A 17,182-nucleotide genomic window follows, 5' to 3' on the forward strand; every position below is an offset into this window, starting at 1 on the left:
CTGAACTCAAATAATTGAACAGTAATCTGAATTTGATCTCTCGCCAGAATTGATTTAACCAATAGACATATATATTATCTTTCTTACTTCTGACCAGTGGTGCTCTATACATATTGGTGAATTTAGATATGAAAATGAAATCTCCTTTATTTAGAGGACCACTGGTCAACAGTTCCACAGAAAATCCAATTCATATCCTAACGCGAGAGAAATTGAGACATCAGACCAGTGGTACAAACTCAACAGAGAAAGTAATACTACCTAATATACTTCATAGTTATATCAAAAACCTAAACTTAGATTTCACATCACCATATGGATCAACTGGTAATAATGAAGTATTAAGCATACTTCGTAGTAGGTTTAAACAAAGCATTTTCCCATCATCTGGATTAAAGTGTTTGGATACTACTGGTGATTTTCTCATCAAAAATGTTTTACATAAAAGATATGAAAGTGTTCAGAAGAATATCTCAAATGCATTATCATCCTCCATAAATTCTCGCACTGCAGTCTTCTTTTGTATACTGTTCAGTATAACAGTGTTAATGGAAATAGCTCCTGGACCTCTTTTGAAGAAACCTTCATTATTATTTTCAGATAATTTACCAAATGTATTGCAATATACACGAGATGTGTATGTGAATCATGTTTGTATAATACACAAAAGTTTAAGTCCATGTGAGTGCGAGGAGCCTCTCAATCGAATTATTAGAGATATGTTTCCGCAAACCACTTTTGACCCACTTGAACTACAGAAACCTTCACCCAGTAAAGTGAAAACTATAACCTACATGCTTGGTACTATTCTTCTTGTAATTACATTAATGGATAAGACTGGATACACTCAATTAGTTAAAATGTAGATAGAATGAAATACACATTAACCTCCTTCTCCATTTACTGTTCTTTGATTCTAACCTCCTTCTCCATTTCCCGTTCTGTCCTAGTTCTTTGTTTCTAACATTCTTAGCTTACCGAGATAAGCAATTCCCTACCTAGAAAAAGATGATCAAAGGCATTGAGGATCAAGCTATCCTTCTTTTGCTGTTGAATTGAATTGAATTATGTTTTGGTAAGGACATCAGTATTGATCCTCGTCTGATATAGAGACTTTCAGGTTTTCTAGATCAGCTATTATCCTTTGAAACTCATTAACGTCCTCAAACTAAGGAAAGAAGTGCTCAGTGAGCTTTAAATGATTGAATTGGACTTTCGGTCAGAAGTGAGCCTAAGCTTTGTTGTGAGCTGTCTCGTTTCCCTGTACTCGCATTCGCTTACATCAAACCAATCAAGCTAGGATTCTTGTGGGATTGACTCCTGGTAAGGAACCGTCTTTACATCTCTAACTTGTTGGCTCGTTAGGAAGGGAAGTTAAAGCTTGCCTGTAAGGGGAAGGCAAGCTCTCTAAGCAAGCTGTTTTCATGCCTATACTAGCTTTCTTTGTTTGACAGGTTGGGGGAATACCCAATTCAAAGAGATCAAGCTTACACTGCACAGATTTGACCTTATTAAGAAAGTTTCCGGGAAGGGGTAGAAGATGCTAGATGTTTCCCTAGGGTCTTGACTAGTTCCTACTTCCTTGCTTCCAGTGTAGAAGGTGTAGCTGGCATACTGGAGTCAATATCTTAGTTCAGTTGTTGCCTCCGGTTGTCATACTGGAATGAGTCAATATCTTAGTATCGTCTGTAATGTGGAAGAAGTAGCTAGATGTCTTCCCTGTGGTTCTCTGCTAGTGGATACTTCTCTCTAGCGGTGTATCGGGTGTTGGCACTTCGGTTGTTGCCAGTCCTGTCATTTCCTAGAATATGTGTTAGTATAGGCTGGAATATGTAAGTATTGTCTAGAAGTTCCCTGTTGGTCCCTTACTAGTCTGCTCTTCTTTGTTCCAGTGAGTTCTGTCATGAAGTGTAGCTCATGTTAGGATTACCCGGGAAGCGAGCTTGTCGACGACGACGGGTAAGCCGTGTGAGCGGTTAAGGGTTGCTTGTTGCTCAGCTGTCTTTAGTCAATATCTTATGAATGTTCCGGTCCAGGGAATAATGTGAATGTAGCTAGAGTGTTCCTAAGGTGCGTGCATACTAGGGCTTCTTCCTCTAGTTACCGTTGTAGCTGAACCAGCACTTGCAGCTGTATATTCTGGGCGAGGAGCGTAAGCGACATGGCATATTTGTGAAAGAATCTCCCTTCTCTTCGTTCGGACTAGCCATGAATAACCAGTTGGTTGCTTCCAGTGGAGGAACCCCTGTTCATGCATGGCGGGGCCCGGGATCCCTTGCTGCTGCGGTAAAAGAGTCTTCCTTCTTCTGGGCGGAATGTGTATGAGTAGGCGTGAAGTAGGCGAAGCAGTCCTCCCGTTGATACGTGGGATAGGAGAAGGGGTCTACCACTTTATATCACTAAGTTCCCCCTCTCCGTCTTGCAGGTATTGTTTCTGGGTTGTGTCTGCTTCCCGCTGTGCAGCTTCCACTTCCTTTCTTTGTTCTCTGGGAATAAGTAGCATGAAGAGTTCATCTGTTGTCCGTAGGTCCCTGGCTGAGTTATCATGTGTAGCTAAGTACGATCTGCGTTCTGCTGTCAGTTAATAATCTCCTCCTCTCTTTGTTCGGATGGGAACTATTGTATCTGTTGTTAACCCTTGTATCTGGCTACGCCGCCCTTAGAAGCAGAGTAGCCAGTCCAGTAGGTGTAGTTAGTTATCTGTTCAAGTAGGTAGGAGGAACCCAGCTTCTCCTATCTCATAGGAGGAACCCGTAGAATCAATATCTTTTCTTTCTTTCCACAGAAGGTCAGCGGTCATACTCTTCGTACTGTTGTTAGCTGTTCCTGTTCCAGACGAAGTAAGGTAGCCGGCTCAGTCTCTTACTCGGAGAGGAACGCCTACTACTCGACTAATAGGAGAGGAACGCCTTTGACTTCTTTCTCTTTCGAAAAAAAGGAATGTAGTTAGCCTAATCACTGGGATGATGATTGGATCAGTTTAGCTACTCTGTTAAGGTCTACATCAGGAGGTTCAACTAAGCCCGCAGGTATATTTGGCAGGCACCTGAAGCGAGTTGACTCTAGCTAGGAAGTTCTTCTCTGGCCTGTCACCTGAGTTAGAGGCTAGGCTCCGAAGCCTTCAGTTCTTTAGTCTCCCTGAGAGTTGTTAGAGAAGGCAGCATTGGTCGAGAGAGTGTGAGCGAAGCGTAGTAGCGCTGCTATACCGAGAAAAGTAATCAAACCTAAATCTAGGAAATACAGCTGGGTGTGCTCATGTTGGCTAGGTAGCAGGGCCAGACAATCCCTTTACTTTCACTTTCGTGTGTGCGTACTATTAAGAGTTACGTGTGTGCGTACTATTAAGAGTTAGGAGTATACCAGCACAGAGAGAGGAGTGTGCTTCAGGTAGAGCACAGAGGAGGATAACAGTTAGGAGAGTTAGGAAGGAGTAACCCAGCACTGTGCTAGAGAAAGCAGAGGAGTACCGAGAAAAAGCAGCAGTGTGCTGTACAGAGAACAGAGGAAAAAAAAGTTCGCAGCAAAAGATAAAACAGAGACGGAACCTTCCCCCCTTCATGCTGTACAAAAGCGGCCAGCACAAGGTCAAGGCGAAGACGGAGCAGCACTACCTGGAGATGATCCTGGCGAAGAACGAACCATTACCATTCTAAGGAGGGGGAAGCACTACTATATATCTCTTTCTTAAGAAGCTATTTCTAAGTTCCACTTTCCATTAACCGAAGTCTAATGATCGCCTGGCATTAGCGCCATCCTACCGTCTCGTTTATGAGCTTGCATCTTGTACTTCTCCTGCCTCTGAAGGACCGGACCAATGATAGACCATGGGAAACAGGAAATTGACCAATGATAGTTACTCGGAAACTGGGAATAGGTTCGGGGTCTAGCTATTTACCATAGTAAGCTATCCTTAAGGGCTTCGATCGGTCCATATCAAGAAAGTCATTCCGCTTACGGCTAGCGAGCACTTTCTTTTGGTGAATATCCGGCGAATGAAATAACCATTGTAAAAGCTAGAGATGAATGCCCAGCACTCTCGGACTGATCATCTTGCTGCAAGAAAGCTTCAGGTCATTGCTGGTTCGTATGATCCAGCTTCCAGTACAAAGGCAATGTACTAAGAAAGCCAAACTTGGACAGGGGCCCTTACGTATCTAAGACATAGTTCGTGGCATACGATCGAAGAAAGCTGGGCGGAAAGCTCGGACACCAACCTCAAAAGGCGGTGTTGACCCTGTTACAGTACAGGGAAGATCCGTTTAGCCAAAACGAGAAGATCTTCCATAGTCTAGTTAGGGGGTGGATTTTTTTCATTCCTCAATGGGTGCTGCTTTTGACTGCTATCTCGTATCGATCTAGTATTGCGGCTTACGCTAGATTGACACCTTTCCTTGAATACGAATAAACGTGAGAGCCAACCCCATAGGTATGACCCAGGAGGGCCAAAAGTGGCATTTCTTGCTTCTTAAAAAGCTGATTGTGAAGAGGGTCTGCCCTTTGAATCTCCTCGAGCCGGGTCTAGTCAGTCTTTTTCCCTCGCCCTGGCGAATCGTAGCTCTGTCTCTGCCTATTATGCTGGTACCTAAGAAGGAATGGGGCGACCGACCCCATGTTACTAATCGAAAACGTTCGTTTCGAGACCCCCATGTGTCCTTTGATGCTGACTGAGCTACCGAAGCGATGTTGGTTAGGATTGCAAGACACGTCGTTTTAGTCGGGCAATATCCGATGTCGGAAGAACAAGAACTGAATAGGCTCGCAGACCTGGTACCTTAAAGTCTTCACCGTTTGAGAACACCCGAATCCGAGTGGCTTAGCAAGAGACTCTAAGACAGATCATCCGCGCCGGAATCCCCTAACTTCATTTTTGGTATTCCCTTTTCGGGTTCTAGAGTCGACAAGCCCATAAGACGATACCGATGCCCAGAGACCGAACACAGACTTATCTTTCCCATATGGCTCTATAAGACATCCATGGAATCTTTCCACCCCCAACATCTCTATTCTTTCTATTCCGAATGGCGCCCAGTATTTTTAAGTATGGTTGTATACTTTTCCTGCCTGGAACTCCTGAATTAATTCTTTTTCTATAGGAAGGAACTCAAGCAATCCGGCATCCCCGGCAGCTATGCAATTACTTAATTCAGTCTACAATAATTTGGTGTCCGATTTTCGGCTAGTGGACAGCTATACCAATAATCCTGTATACAGCTGTATAATATTTTTTATAAAGGATTATCGGTGAGCAAGAATTAAAATGTAGTTTTGAGTTTCGTTAGTTAACCTACCTTTTTCTTTTGGTGGTGAGTTTCCTTTTAGGGGGTTACGAGCCTTTAGCATTCAGATTGGGCAATGCGAGATAGATTGATTTACATTTACCTCGAGGATAGTCTTTCTTTTCCAAGCGCGCTTTCCCAACCTGCCATATGTCCGATACATAGTCGAGGGCTCTATACGAGCGCCTTTCTTTCAACTCTATCTATTCTTGCTTTTCAAACATTGTATTCCTTATAGAATATCATCTCATGTCTATCTATAGTATAACGTTTCTCATAGTGGCATAGCGGCTCCGAGGTGATTCTTTCTGGTATCCGTCCTCTCTCATACTGCTTTAAGGTTGGAGGATTTAGTTCAAGCTAGTCTCCTATGGTGAAGATCTCTATATTTGTTAAGACTGTATGAAAGAAATCACATATAGTAATCATCTAAGAATATATCTATACTATAATGGTTGCATCTAACATTTCTCATAGTGTAGATAAGGCAGTCCCCGGAGCTAAGAAAACTACGCTATTCAAAGCAATCCGCCCAAGGAAGGCTAGCTAGTCGAGTCTAATGCTAGGCTAGGTGATTCCTCTCTATCAATGACCGAAGCTTAATCCAGAGAGAGAGCTCACTATACCACCAGGTTGCCACATTTGCTTATGAAACAAGAACAGCTTATCCCGAGGCTCTGAAAGACTGAGGGTAGTCACTCAAAAAGTAATCCGTCACTTCGCCCGAAAAGCACTATAGGGGATTCCGGCCAAGCGAGCATAAAAATACAATACCCAACTTTCTGTTTCAGCCCACTCCACTTCATTGACCGAGACTTTCTATTCCGAACCGGTTCGGTTAAAGACCTAGCCACGAGACCAACTCCGGGCTGTCTCGTAAAAGATCAATTCCCAGATGCTCTTACTCGACGCCCACAGGCAAGCTTGTTTAGAGAAGGAGAGTTCTCTTCATCAGGGAAACTGCTCAACCTCCACTATTTCCATAAGCATGATTATGCACTAGCAGACATAAAGTGCCAAGAAGAGAAAACGCATAACTCATAAGCCAAAGATGTATTCGATCCTGAATTGAACGTAATTTTTTCCGATTGGTTGGAAGGTAAGGATAGCATGATTGACTGGTTGCGGGTCCCTTGGATCATGGGCCACAGCTATTTGGATAGATTCAGATCCTTTCATGTAGTAGAGTCTTTGATGGGCTCGGATCCTTTTCATGATTTCATGTGAGGACACCTTTGGCGGGCTTTTTTGATAGATCCAGGATTTCTGTGCGATATCGATCTTCTCTTTATGGCTTTGGTTAATCTATCGTCTAGCTGTCTTGGTCTTCCGAAAAGGCGAAGACAAACGCATGGATTTACTTTATTCTATGACTAAACCAGAATCACCCCGGAGTGAGCTGTTCCATAAGGGGCTCATATTATCCGACAGAGCAGAGCTATCATGCCGAAGAAGCCTTTTTCTTTCTACGCCCCGGTGGCATCTTGACTTTCCTAGGTCTCTAATAGTTCCCCATAAAAGAGTCAATGGGCTGAGCTGATCGAGTCCCATTTTCTGGCTGCAAGGCCCGGCCCGAGTAGTCAATGGTTGCTACCGCTCACTGCGCTTCTCTGTACCATTTCATTTCTAGTCAAAATGGATGCTGGGCATATCTACTGACCCGACAAGCTGACGTAATTCTATCCATCCGTAGCTGTCTGTGCCGCTACCTCTATCCAGCAGATCCAGTGCCAACCGATCTATATCTAGCTTTGGCCGGCCGGGCCAACCCACCTATACAGAGTTGATGCCATGCCCGCCTAACCACGAAAGAAAGCATCCAATATTTCAAGACTTTCTCCACAGAGCTCTAAAATCCTTTCTCCGAAGATCCAGGCTCACTTTTTCAGGCAATGGAATGACCCGAGCAAAGGAAAGGGATCAAGGCAATAACTACGCGCATCAAGGTGATACCTAGACCGAGCGAATCTGACCGTAGCCTATCATACTGAGTGAAAGCGTGCCGAACCAAGGGAACTTGCCTTTAATCTTAGGCTCGCAGCTACTAGGTGCGTACCCTTGAACCTAGCCCGCCCTAGGGTACAGGCATTGAAAGACGGCTTTCAGAATAGGCTTTTTTGTACGAAGAGAAGGTTACACTACTATATAAGATAAGTAATTCATTATAAGATAAGTAATTCATTGTGCTAAAAGAACCACTTTGAGGATCAATCCCTTACTGAATGAATGTCCTTTTGATCAGTGATCACAGAAGGAGAAGGCACTGTGAATGAGAACCTCTTTCCTTTCTAGCTACCAAACGTGCTAATAAAAGAGCTTATTCTGAGTTTGAATTCCTCGAATTCTGTAAGCTAGCTTGGTCTACCTGCTTTGTTCTGATTTCATTGTATTCCTCCGTATTCAGCATTCGCGCCGGTGTCACAAAAAGCAAAAGCATATCAATTCGTTGAGGCAACTAGTCTTGGTAAGGTTTTTTCCACTGAATGAGAAGTTTGTATGATCCAGATGTTTTGAAGGCGTGTTTGCCCCTGTGATACGCGTACGAGGAGTCGACGGGGAAGAGCCGTGCTGGGGTTGGAAGAGGTTCCAGCTTTAGAGGAGCCTCCCTATCTTATCCCTTGTTGGTCTTATTTGACAGCTCAGCTTTGTCTCGGGCAGATTTTGGTCCATGATGGACTCTTTTTATTTATTTTGACGATTGGATTTCTATATGAATGGAAAAGGGGTGCTTCGGATCGGGAGTAAAGTGATAGGGCACAAAATGGGGGGAAAAAGAAAGGAAAGAGAATAATGCCCACGTTTAATCAATTGATTCGTCATGGTAGAGAAGAAAAACGGCGCACGGACCGTACTGAAGTTTTGGTCTTTGGTTTGCTGGTTACACGTATTATCCGTTTTGTACATTCTGTTTTGTTTCCCATCCCAGTCTTTTGCAGCATAAAAGTCCTTTTAGATTCCTTTTGTTCGCTTCCTATTATAAACAAACTTTCCAAAAAATGGCAACTGATTTGGTTTTATGTTATTTCAGTTATTCTCTGTAAATCTTTATTTGCTGTAGGATACTTGTGGATGGACGACTTAAGTCGTGCCATTTCTCAGTTCTACCCGGTGGTATCCGGAGGACTAGGAGGAGGAAATACGCCAATGCCCCCGACAAATCCATCTGAGGGTGGTCTTTTAGAAGGATATTATGCTCATGAGAATGAGCACTCTCACAATCAGCAGAGGGGTTCACCTTTCTGGTCGAAAGAGTACAAGGAAAGTGGCTCAAAACGCCTTTTCTTGAACCTCGAGGTAGAGGATCAAAACACAGATACCATCGGGGAGCAAGTAAAAGCAGAGAGTGATAAATGCGAAAAAATCAAGGCAAAAATAATAGCAAAAACACATGAACTCTTAGTATCCGAAGGTTACCATATTCCGGATGAACGGGATATAGAACGAGCAATAAATGTTGTGATGACTGAACATGAAATGATCGATATCGATCGGCGTAAGAAAAGATTCTACTATCTTTATTCCCGGTTAGGAAAAAACGGAGACAAGTTTTGGGTGGAGCTACTGGAATTGCTGTCTGACTACGACATAAATAAAAGCGATTCCGACGACTAAACCGCCATTTCAGGTTTACGTCTTTTGTTAGGTCTCGACTTCTTCGCTATGATCTTCCCGGTAGTTCATATAGGAGCTATAGCCGTTTCATTCCTTTTCGTTGTTATGATGTTCCATATTCAAATAGCGGAGATTCACGAAGAAGTATTGCGCTATTTACCAGTGAGTGGGATTATTGGACTGATCTTTTGGTGGTGAGTTTCCTTTTTTCTTTTTTTCGCTATGCGCCGCTCCGCCAGCAAGGAGTGCCACGCACAAGCAGAGCGAAAACAAACAAAGCAGGGGAGGGGGAATTATTCGTTGGGGGAAATCCTTTGATTGCGTATTATAGATCCATGTCTTTCTTGTTCCACTAGCTAGGACAAAATTTGCACATGTCCGTTTCGTTATTACAACCTTCTTTTTTGATGTCAAAGACCAGAAGCTACGCGCAAATTCTCATTGGGTCTTGGTTGTTCTTAACAGCGATGGCTATTCATTTAAGTCTTGGGGTAGCACCACTAGATCTTCAACAAGGTGGAAATTCTCGTATTCTCTATGTACATGTTCCTGCGGCTCGGATGAGTATTATTGTTTATATCGCCACGGCTATAAACACTTTCTTGTTCCTATTAACAAAACATCCCCTTTATCTTCGCTCTTCCGGAACCGGTATAGAAATGGGTGCTTTTTTTACGTTGTTTACCTTAGTTACTGGGGGGTTTCGGGGAAGACCAATGTGGGGGACCTTTTGGGTGTGGGATGCTCGTTTGACCTCTGTATTCATCTCGTTTCTTATTTACCTGGGTGCACTGCGTTTTCAAAAGCTTCCTGTCGAACCGGCTTCTATTTCAATTCGTGCTGGACCGATCGATATACCAATAATAAAGTCTTCAGTCAACTGGTGGAATACATCGCATCAACCTGGGAGCATTAGCCGATCTAGTACATCAATACATGTTCCTATGCCCATTCCAATCTTGTCTAACTTTGCTAACTTCCCCTTCTCAACCCGTATCTTGTTTGTTCTGGAAACACGTCTTCCTATTCCATCTTTTCTCGAATCTCCTATAACGGAAGAAATTGAAGCTCGAGAAGGAATACCAAAACCTAGTTCACTCGCTCTCTTTGCATCCATGGCTGAATGGTTAAAGCGCCCAACCTAATAAAGAGGCAAGTAGGTTCGATTCCTGCTGGATGCACTTGGAACGTTCAGTTCAATCGCAGCTCACAGAATCTAAAGAGATAGCTCGCCCTTATAGCTTATGGGGCATTTCACTCGCTCAACACTCGTTCAAAACATCCACTCGTTCAACAGGAAAGAAAAGGTCCAAAGGATCTACTTCTCAGGATGGAAAGAAGCAAGAAAGTCTAGAGAGTCGAAATGACCTTGGTCCAACCATAGTAGGACTGATTCGGAAGATTCTATCCTATTCTTCTAAAAAGGAGTTCTCTAATTTAACTGGACTTGAAAGCGGTGGATCAAGCCCCCCTTTTTCTTTGGCTGTGTCCAAGTGAAGTGAAACTCGGGAATGAAGCAGATAGGTCTCAGTCGAAGAAAGGTAGCCCTATTGGGTCTGGGATTGCTTACCTTTCTTTCCTTCTACAGTACGCCTTAGGTTATTCTAAACCTCCACTCTCAGTCTACTTTTGAATCGATTGCCTTACCTATACCGACCCTACTCAACAGGGGCCGTGAACTATGAAAAGCCTGCCAGGCAGAGAAAAAAGTGCAAAAGCGATTGAACAAAGTCGCTCCGGTTTGGATGCAGATGAGGGAGAGGGTGAAAGCTTTCATTTAAAGGTAAAGGGAAGGGAGGAGGACAAGTAGATCTTATCCTGCGTGCAGTAAGTATGAAGAAGAGAGCCAGGTCACTAGCTAGGTAAGGGTCTACGATTGCTCTGCCTACCATAAATAATTTTAATTGAGCCTATACTCTTTGGAAATTACTGAAAGAGAGGCCTAGGATTGCTCACAGATCTGCTTAAAGGAACTTAAGATAAGTGCTGGACATGCTTTGTTGAGGGGCTCAACCAATCAATAGCTTCGCTTACTTCCCCAGAGTCTTTTGCCTACTTATTGACCACTGACTCCTAGATCAGCTAACGACTCTTTTGAAAGCATACAGATCCCCAATGACAATATCGTCACCCGTGGGATTGGGGGCTATGAGTTGAACTATGCCTGCAATCCGTTGACATGGGTACTATTCTTCAGGGACTATCCCACATCGACGACAACTACTCTCTTTTCTGTAAAAGATTGCTGCTTAAAAAGAAGTCTGACTCTTCTTATATCAATCCCCCTTCCTTCTGGAATACGACAGCTACTACTTTGATTGAAAAATTAGAACGACTGCTGATGTGTAAGCGGGAGGCATACTTTGATGTATCAAGCGCTACGCACTAACTTCTGCGTCCTTCTTCAGACAGAATATCCTTGCTCCCATCTATTGGAAAATCCACTCAGAGACTCAATAGTTGATAATAGTTGAATAGCTCCTCCGGTAGCCGGACTGTCATTCCCACTTTTTTCTGACCTTCCGGTTCTGAATCCGTAGGACACTTCTCTGTTCTCATGTATACCTACACGAGATCTCGAACTTGAAACGAAACATCACTCTCCTCTTTATTTTACCTTTCTCTCTATCCAGGGGCCAAACTCACACTTTCAGGAGCTATAGCATACATGGAGCCAGCAGGGAGAGCCTTCTTGAATAGCAAAAGCCTTAAGCTTCAGACTAGTTCTAACCCCGATCCTTCTTCGGCGGATCTGTCCTTGCCTCTTTCCTGATACAAAAACTTGCTTTTCATTTTATATAGATGGAAAAGTTAGCAATCCTATTTTCCTTCGTAAGAGCACATCTTACATCGCAAACTTTCTCTTTATATACCGACGATTTCTATCAAAATGGCATCAATCTCACAATGTGGTTTGAGCAATTCTATGACCAGCAAAGACTAGAATTCCCTTGTCATGAGGTAGTCTTAGGTTCATGAATTTTTCGGGATTAAACAATGCTAACTTCCTTGCTACTAGCTGCTTCTTAAAGTGTGTTTGACACCCACCAGATCCAATGAAACTCACAAGCTTATCTTCGTCAGTGGAGTTAACTTGATCAATCCACAACCTCAAAACTATACCCATCAGCTTTACCAACAACAACCAATCCGTAAGTAATTCTAGAGACTGCCCTTGTAGCTTTATCTAGTTCTGGTTGAACGAGAACTTTATAATTAAGCCTACTAATCATACCTCCAACCCCCCAACACAGGGAAAATTCTGGGGTTCCAAAGCTGGCAGGCTAGGTTCCCGTTTCTTCCTCTTCTTAACCTTCTTTCCCTTCACAGCTCTAATGCCTCGCCAGAGCTCTTTGACGAACTCACTTTTCAGCACAAGTTCTTCCAGGATCAAAGGATGCCAAAAATCAGATCTTATTAACTTCCTCGTGGCTGATCTCGTTGGTCCCATCTTCTCCGCTTGTTTCAGCTGCAAGCGGAAACGTGTTTATGAGGAAGATCCTTGACAATCTAAGATCCTTACCGTCTTCCTGATTCCCTGTAAACCCAATTCATGAAGCTCTCCCATTAGCTTCAGAACTCTATCACGACTGTAAACCTTCCCTACCCAGTCCCACTGAGCTTGTTCAGGCGATAATCCACCCGGCTCCCACACATGGTTAGCTCGTCCAGGATCGCAAGGTCGTTCACTCGCTACACGAGCGCTCTTCAGCGACATACTATCGTAACCAAGATCAAGCAGAAATTCCCATGTCCGAGGTCTAGAACACAAGGGCAAAGTAGGAGATCGGAAACGCATACCATATCTCGCAGAAGGTCGTGTAGAGCCATCGCTAGATCTAACCTTGGACGAGTGAGCTCTGTCACGCTTCCCTGGTTTTCTTGCCCGAGCCCTGCGGTAGTTGCGCTTGCCAAGAAACCTTTTCGGACCGCGAGATCGTCTTGCCCGAGGAGTCGCAAAAGCTCCAGATGCAGGAAATCCCTTCTGAGTTGGACCGCTCACCACCTGCTCGATGAATTTCCCAAGCGACGGATCTGGGTCTTCCTCAGCTTCAGGATCGGCGGATCTCTTCATCGTCGTCATGCGATGGAAAAAAACATCTGCTCCACCCGAGCGAGAATCCGCCTGATCAGCGCTATATCGTTACTATCCAAACCCATTGTCGAAATCGTCGTTGGATACCCACAGTCAGAAGACCGAAGGCTCTGATACCATCTGATAAGACCCGAGATGGATCTTCTCGGTAGAATAGAGAAAGAGATGAAAATATAGAAGAAATTGGGAGAAAGCTTGGCTGATTCGAGACGCCACTCTTCCATCTTTACATAGCAGCCCCTCTTTTTTCCGTATAACCAGATTCCAGGTTCTTTCCCTATCGGGCTTGTTGTAACACAGTTCTTAACTCCGGATCAGCTTCAACTTGAGATAGTAATTCTGCTGCATCGAAAGAGGGAGGAGGTGCGAATACAAGTTCCAACAGACGCTCAGGTTGCACTCGTCTTGACAACGCATCAGCAGCCTTATTTTTAGTTCCCGGCTTATACTCAATGAGAAAATCGAAGCCTAACAGTTTGGTAGCCCATCCTCTGTTGTTCCTTGGTGACAAACCTTTGTTCCAGCAAGTGCTTTAGACTCTTCTGGTCTGTGCGTATCGTGAAACGTTGCCCTGATGTCTCCAACGTTGGACTGCCAAGACTATTGCTAAGAGCTCTCGTTCGTACACTGATTTCAAGCTCCCCTTTTCAGAAAACCCTTGGCTGAGATACGCAACAGGCCTGTTCCCTTGTAATAAAACAGCTCCAATTCCATTTCCCGACGCGGGTCACAAAAGGTAGCTTCAAATCTGGCAAGGCTAGAACAGGAAGCGTCGTCACTGCTCCTTTGAGAGCCTTGAAAGCTAGTGCTGCCATTTCTGTCCATTTTAAACTGTTCTTTTTGAGTAACTCGGTCAACGGTCTCACAATTTTCCCATAATTCTTAACGAATCTCCTGTAGTACCCCGTCAAGCCCAAGAAGCCTCGCAATTCTGTTGTGTTCTTTGGTTCTGGCCAACCCACCATTGCTTCTAACTTAGCTGGATCAGCTGACACCCCTTCGCCCGATATAATATGTCTATGTCCCAAATATGCAATCTGTGGTTGTCCAAAAGCACACTTCTTTCTGTTTGCATAAAACTGGTGTTGTTCCCAAATCTGGAGCACCATTCCCAAGTGATTCATGTGTTCCTCCGTGCCCTTGCTATAGACTAGTATGTCATCAAAAAATACCAACACAAACTTCCCTACGGAAAATATCGTTCATCACGGATTGGAATGTTGCTGGTGCGTTGGTAAGCCCAAATGGCATGACCAGGAACTCATAGTGCCCTTCGTGAGTTCGAAAGGCAGTTTTCTTCACGTCTGTGGCTCGTACACGTATTTGGTGGTACCCGGATTTGAGATCGAGTTTGGAGAATACAGAAGCTCCTTGTAACTCATCCAACAGTTCCTCGATCACGGGAATTGGGTACCTGTCTGGTACCGTGAGCTTGTAAAAGGCTCGGTAATCCACGCGCCGTAGGCCATCCTCCGTCCTTCTTTTGGACGAGCAAAACTGGACTTGAATATGGACTGATGCTCGGCTGGATGATCCGTGCTTCTAACATCTCCCTAACCAATTTTTCAATCTCGTCCTTCTGAGTATATGTATACCGGTAAGGACGGATGTTAACTGGTTCTGCTCCTTCCTTAAGGTTGATAGCATGTTCCCTGCCACATTTTGGGGGTAATCCTTGCGGCATCTCAAACACGTTTTCATGCCATTCCAACAACTGTTTCACTTGAGCATCCTCAGGAAAATTTTGAGTCTTAATTCCTCCTGCAAAACAGTGCGGTGAGCTCTAGGAGATAATAAGCCTTCCTTCCCTCTTTGACTACCGAATTGAGAGAGATTTGAGCTCGCACCAGTGACGGATCGCCTGCTAAGGTGACCCACTGATCTTCCCTACGGAAACTCAAGGTGTGTCTTCCCCAATTCATTCTGGTGTCACCCAGAGTAGCCAACCACGCATAACCCAGCACTATATCCATGGTTACAGGAAGAAGTCCGCACGTATCTGCACATCTTGGACCGTTAGCTCTACTCCGCTGCATTTCCCGGCACTTGGAACGACTTGACCATTTCCAATAGAAACCCCAAATCCACGAGTTTCTGTGATTTGCAGACCACACCGATGTGCTACACTCTCTGCTATGAAATTGCTTGTAGCCCCTGAATCAATTAAAACAATGACTTCTTGTCCTGCAATTTGTCCTCTCATCCTCATGGATCTCTCAGTTGTTAAACCTGCCATCGACCGCAAAGACAACCAGAGTAATTCCTTTACTTCATCCTCATCTGATTCTTCTATCTTTTTCCCTGTTTCAGCTTCATCAGCCTCATCCAACTCATCTCCTTCATCCACAGCCATATACTTTAATTCTCTGCCCTTACATCTGTGACCAGGATTCCACTTGTCACCACAACGAAAACAAAGCCCCTTGCTCTTTCTATCCTGATCAAACGGTTTCCGGTATGGTTCCATTTTACGTTCTGGGGATCGGGCGGGCCCGGTGAAGAAGCATTGGATCCCAGAGATGGAATGGGAAATGGAGATGTTGAAGAGGCGGGTTGATTAGTTCTGGTTGGAGGGCTACGAACTCCTTCTCATTGTTCCGCTCCTCTTCTCTTCTTTAATGGTTGACCAGGCACTGAAGGTCGATCATCTGTGTTCACCTGGTATGGATATAATTGAAGAGTGGAGGTAAAGGGCTCCTGTCATCCGGCAATGCAAGACCCACTCCAGATCGATGCCTCTTGGTCAGACCATTTCCGTATACTGAGATTGACGACATAGCGAGAACACCGAGATCATTCCGTAAGAGGGTATTGCAGTGGTTATTGAATTGTCAACAATCCTCTCTTCACATTTGCTAGAAAGAATTTTGAGGGCTTCTTTGGAGAGTGAATAGCTATTCTTTTTCTCACATCTCGATTTCCGCCTTCTTTGGAAAGATAAGAGACTTTGCTGCTCTCCTCCCACCTTCAACTAAGGTAGTCGCTTAGCTAACTAAAAAAGCATCCTCTAACGAGCACACCACTGTATATTTTTTTTATTTAGATACCCTCAAAGCAAAGGTGAGGAATAGGGCTAGCTAACAAGTAAACGAGAGACGTAAGTGAACGAAGTTGGCATCTTCTAGCTAAGCAAGCAAATAAACAACTTCTCTTTGTTGCGAAGTGAGCCAGGTAAGCAAGGAAGTAATAGAAAGACTCTCAAGTGTAGCTCTATCTAAACGCTTCAGCAAACCCTTGCGAGCCCAAGTCAACTTCGGACCAACGAACTTCATGTCATAGAGACTAGAGGAATGGAACCAACTCAAACGACACGGCCGATTACCACTAGCTGAGCCACCCCGGCTATCTGAACTACACAGAATGGAATGAAAGTCCCCCCACCTATTAGCCAAGGATCAGATATCATAGATGCCAAGCTACTCAACTGCTCCCAGAGAGCACGCCGCAAAGTAGCATTAGGACTAGCATAGACTGCCGTTACCCAGGACAGAAAAGCATTATTCCGATAAACACTAAAATGAACATACTGGCGATGAACAATCTTCACCTCCAACTCAGCTTTCCAAAGAAGCCAAATCCCCCCAGAAAACCCTCTATCTCCAAGCCCCTTTACTAGGTTGGGCAAGCTTGGATGCCCTTACTCCCACAACAAGTTGCTGGTCGGGATCGTGAAACTCTCGCTCGAAAAGTAAGCTGGTCCTTGTTTGGTCATAAGGATAATCGTTCTTATTAGGTTAGGGGCGGCCGGTCCGGGGGTTACCCGCGATTGGTAATGGCATAAGCAGAAGAGGGATAGGGGGACAAGGTTACGCGCTGGGTAGCGCAGCGCATCTGTTTCGGGTACAGAGGCGACGAGGGCGAAGCAGGCCACCCAACCCAACAGGTCAGAAACCGGATGATGGGAATAACGAAGCAGAAATCTTGAAATGAGCACGAAATGTCAATATCAATATATGAATTCTTTCATTATTCGTTATTTCCGGGTCTTTTTGTTGCATTCACTTACAACAAGAAACAACCACCAGCGTTTGGTGCAGCACCTGCATTTTGGTGCATTCTTCTTTCTTTCCTTGGTCTTTCGTTCTGTCATATTCCTAATAACTTATCCAATTACAACGTATTAACCGCTAATGCACCTTTCTTTTATCAAATCTCAGGAACATGGTCTAATCATGAGGGTAGTATTTTATTATGGTGT

The 17,182-nt window shown here is 44.2% G+C and overlaps 5 protein-coding genes and 3 pseudogenes across 7 annotated transcripts in view; 6 read left to right on the forward strand and 2 right to left on the reverse strand.

Moving 5' to 3' along the window:
• Window positions 1–128: 128 nt before the first annotated feature.
• On the forward strand, window positions 129–2,161 carry AT2G07678 (uncharacterized protein; the record flags this gene model as incomplete). The annotated part of the gene is made up of 1 exon (NM_126735.3): window positions 129–2,161. One exon carries the CDS (start codon window positions 129–131, stop codon window positions 864–866), a length of 738 nt encoding a protein of 245 aa, NP_565343.1. The 3' UTR covers window positions 867–2,161.
• AT2G07669 (uncharacterized protein) lies at window positions 1,819–2,585 on the forward strand (the record flags this gene model as incomplete). The annotated part of the gene is made up of 1 exon (NM_001036266.2): window positions 1,819–2,585. Exon 1 carries the CDS (start codon window positions 2,256–2,258, stop codon window positions 2,583–2,585), a length of 330 nt encoding a protein of 109 aa, NP_001031343.1. The 5' UTR covers window positions 1,819–2,255.
• Window positions 2,586–3,098: 513 nt separating this feature from the next.
• Window positions 3,099–3,648, reverse strand: AT2G07625 (uncharacterized protein; the record flags this gene model as incomplete). Its single annotated transcript, NM_001335316.1, has 3 exons — window positions 3,099–3,197; window positions 3,361–3,487; window positions 3,640–3,648. The coding sequence occupies 3 exons, from the start codon at window positions 3,646–3,648 to the stop codon at window positions 3,130–3,132; spliced, it is 204 nt and encodes a 67-aa protein (NP_001324155.1). The 3' UTR covers window positions 3,099–3,129.
• Window positions 3,649–6,560: 2,912 nt separating this feature from the next.
• Window positions 6,561–11,398, forward strand: ABCI4 (Cytochrome C assembly protein). The gene is made up of 11 exons (NM_126737.4): window positions 6,561–6,773; window positions 6,999–7,222; window positions 7,681–7,745; window positions 7,823–7,940; window positions 8,335–8,800; window positions 8,920–9,082; window positions 9,305–9,905; window positions 10,084–10,260; window positions 10,388–10,486; window positions 10,586–10,671; window positions 11,297–11,398. Exons 1-11 carry the CDS (start codon window positions 6,628–6,630, stop codon window positions 11,360–11,362), a joined length of 2,211 nt encoding a protein of 736 aa, NP_565344.2. The 5' UTR covers window positions 6,561–6,627; the 3' UTR covers window positions 11,363–11,398.
• AT2G07778 lies at window positions 9,998–10,069 on the forward strand (annotated as a pseudogene).
• A 149-nt stretch (window positions 11,399–11,547) lies between the features above and the next one.
• AT2G07682 lies at window positions 11,548–16,435 on the reverse strand (annotated as a pseudogene; the record flags this gene model as incomplete). Its single annotated transcript has 1 exon — window positions 11,548–16,435.
• On the forward strand, window positions 15,504–16,048 carry AT2G07626 (uncharacterized protein; the record flags this gene model as incomplete). Its single annotated transcript, NM_001335317.1, has 3 exons — window positions 15,504–15,536; window positions 15,922–15,960; window positions 16,028–16,048. 3 exons carry the CDS (start codon window positions 15,504–15,506, stop codon window positions 16,046–16,048), a joined length of 93 nt encoding a protein of 30 aa, NP_001324153.1.
• Window positions 16,436–16,923: 488 nt separating the features above from the next.
• Window positions 16,924–17,182, forward strand: part of AT2G07783 — a 1,504-nt pseudogene continuing 1,245 nt past the window's right edge. Inside the window, exon 1 of the transcript in view lies at window positions 16,924–17,182. This exon is cut by the window's right edge and continues 1,245 nt beyond it.

Source organism: Arabidopsis thaliana, chromosome 2 (genome assembly GCF_000001735.4).
Source record: "Arabidopsis thaliana chromosome 2, partial sequence".
Taxonomy (NCBI): domain Eukaryota; kingdom Viridiplantae; phylum Streptophyta; class Magnoliopsida; order Brassicales; family Brassicaceae; genus Arabidopsis; species Arabidopsis thaliana.

Excerpts from the sequence above, each read along its gene's own strand:
- ABCI4 (NM_126737.4), top strand. The coding sequence starts at position 6,628 with ATGGATTTACTTTATTCTATGACTAAACCAGAATCACCCCGGAGTGAG. Across the intron at positions 6,774-6,998 it reads TGGCATCTTGACTTTCCTAG|ATCCAGTGCCAACCGATCTA; the intron begins GTCTCTAATAGT and ends TCTATCCAGCAG. Across the intron at positions 10,487-10,585 it reads CCTTCTACAGTACGCCTTAG|GCAGAGAAAAAAGTGCAAAA; the intron begins GTTATTCTAAAC and ends AAAGCCTGCCAG.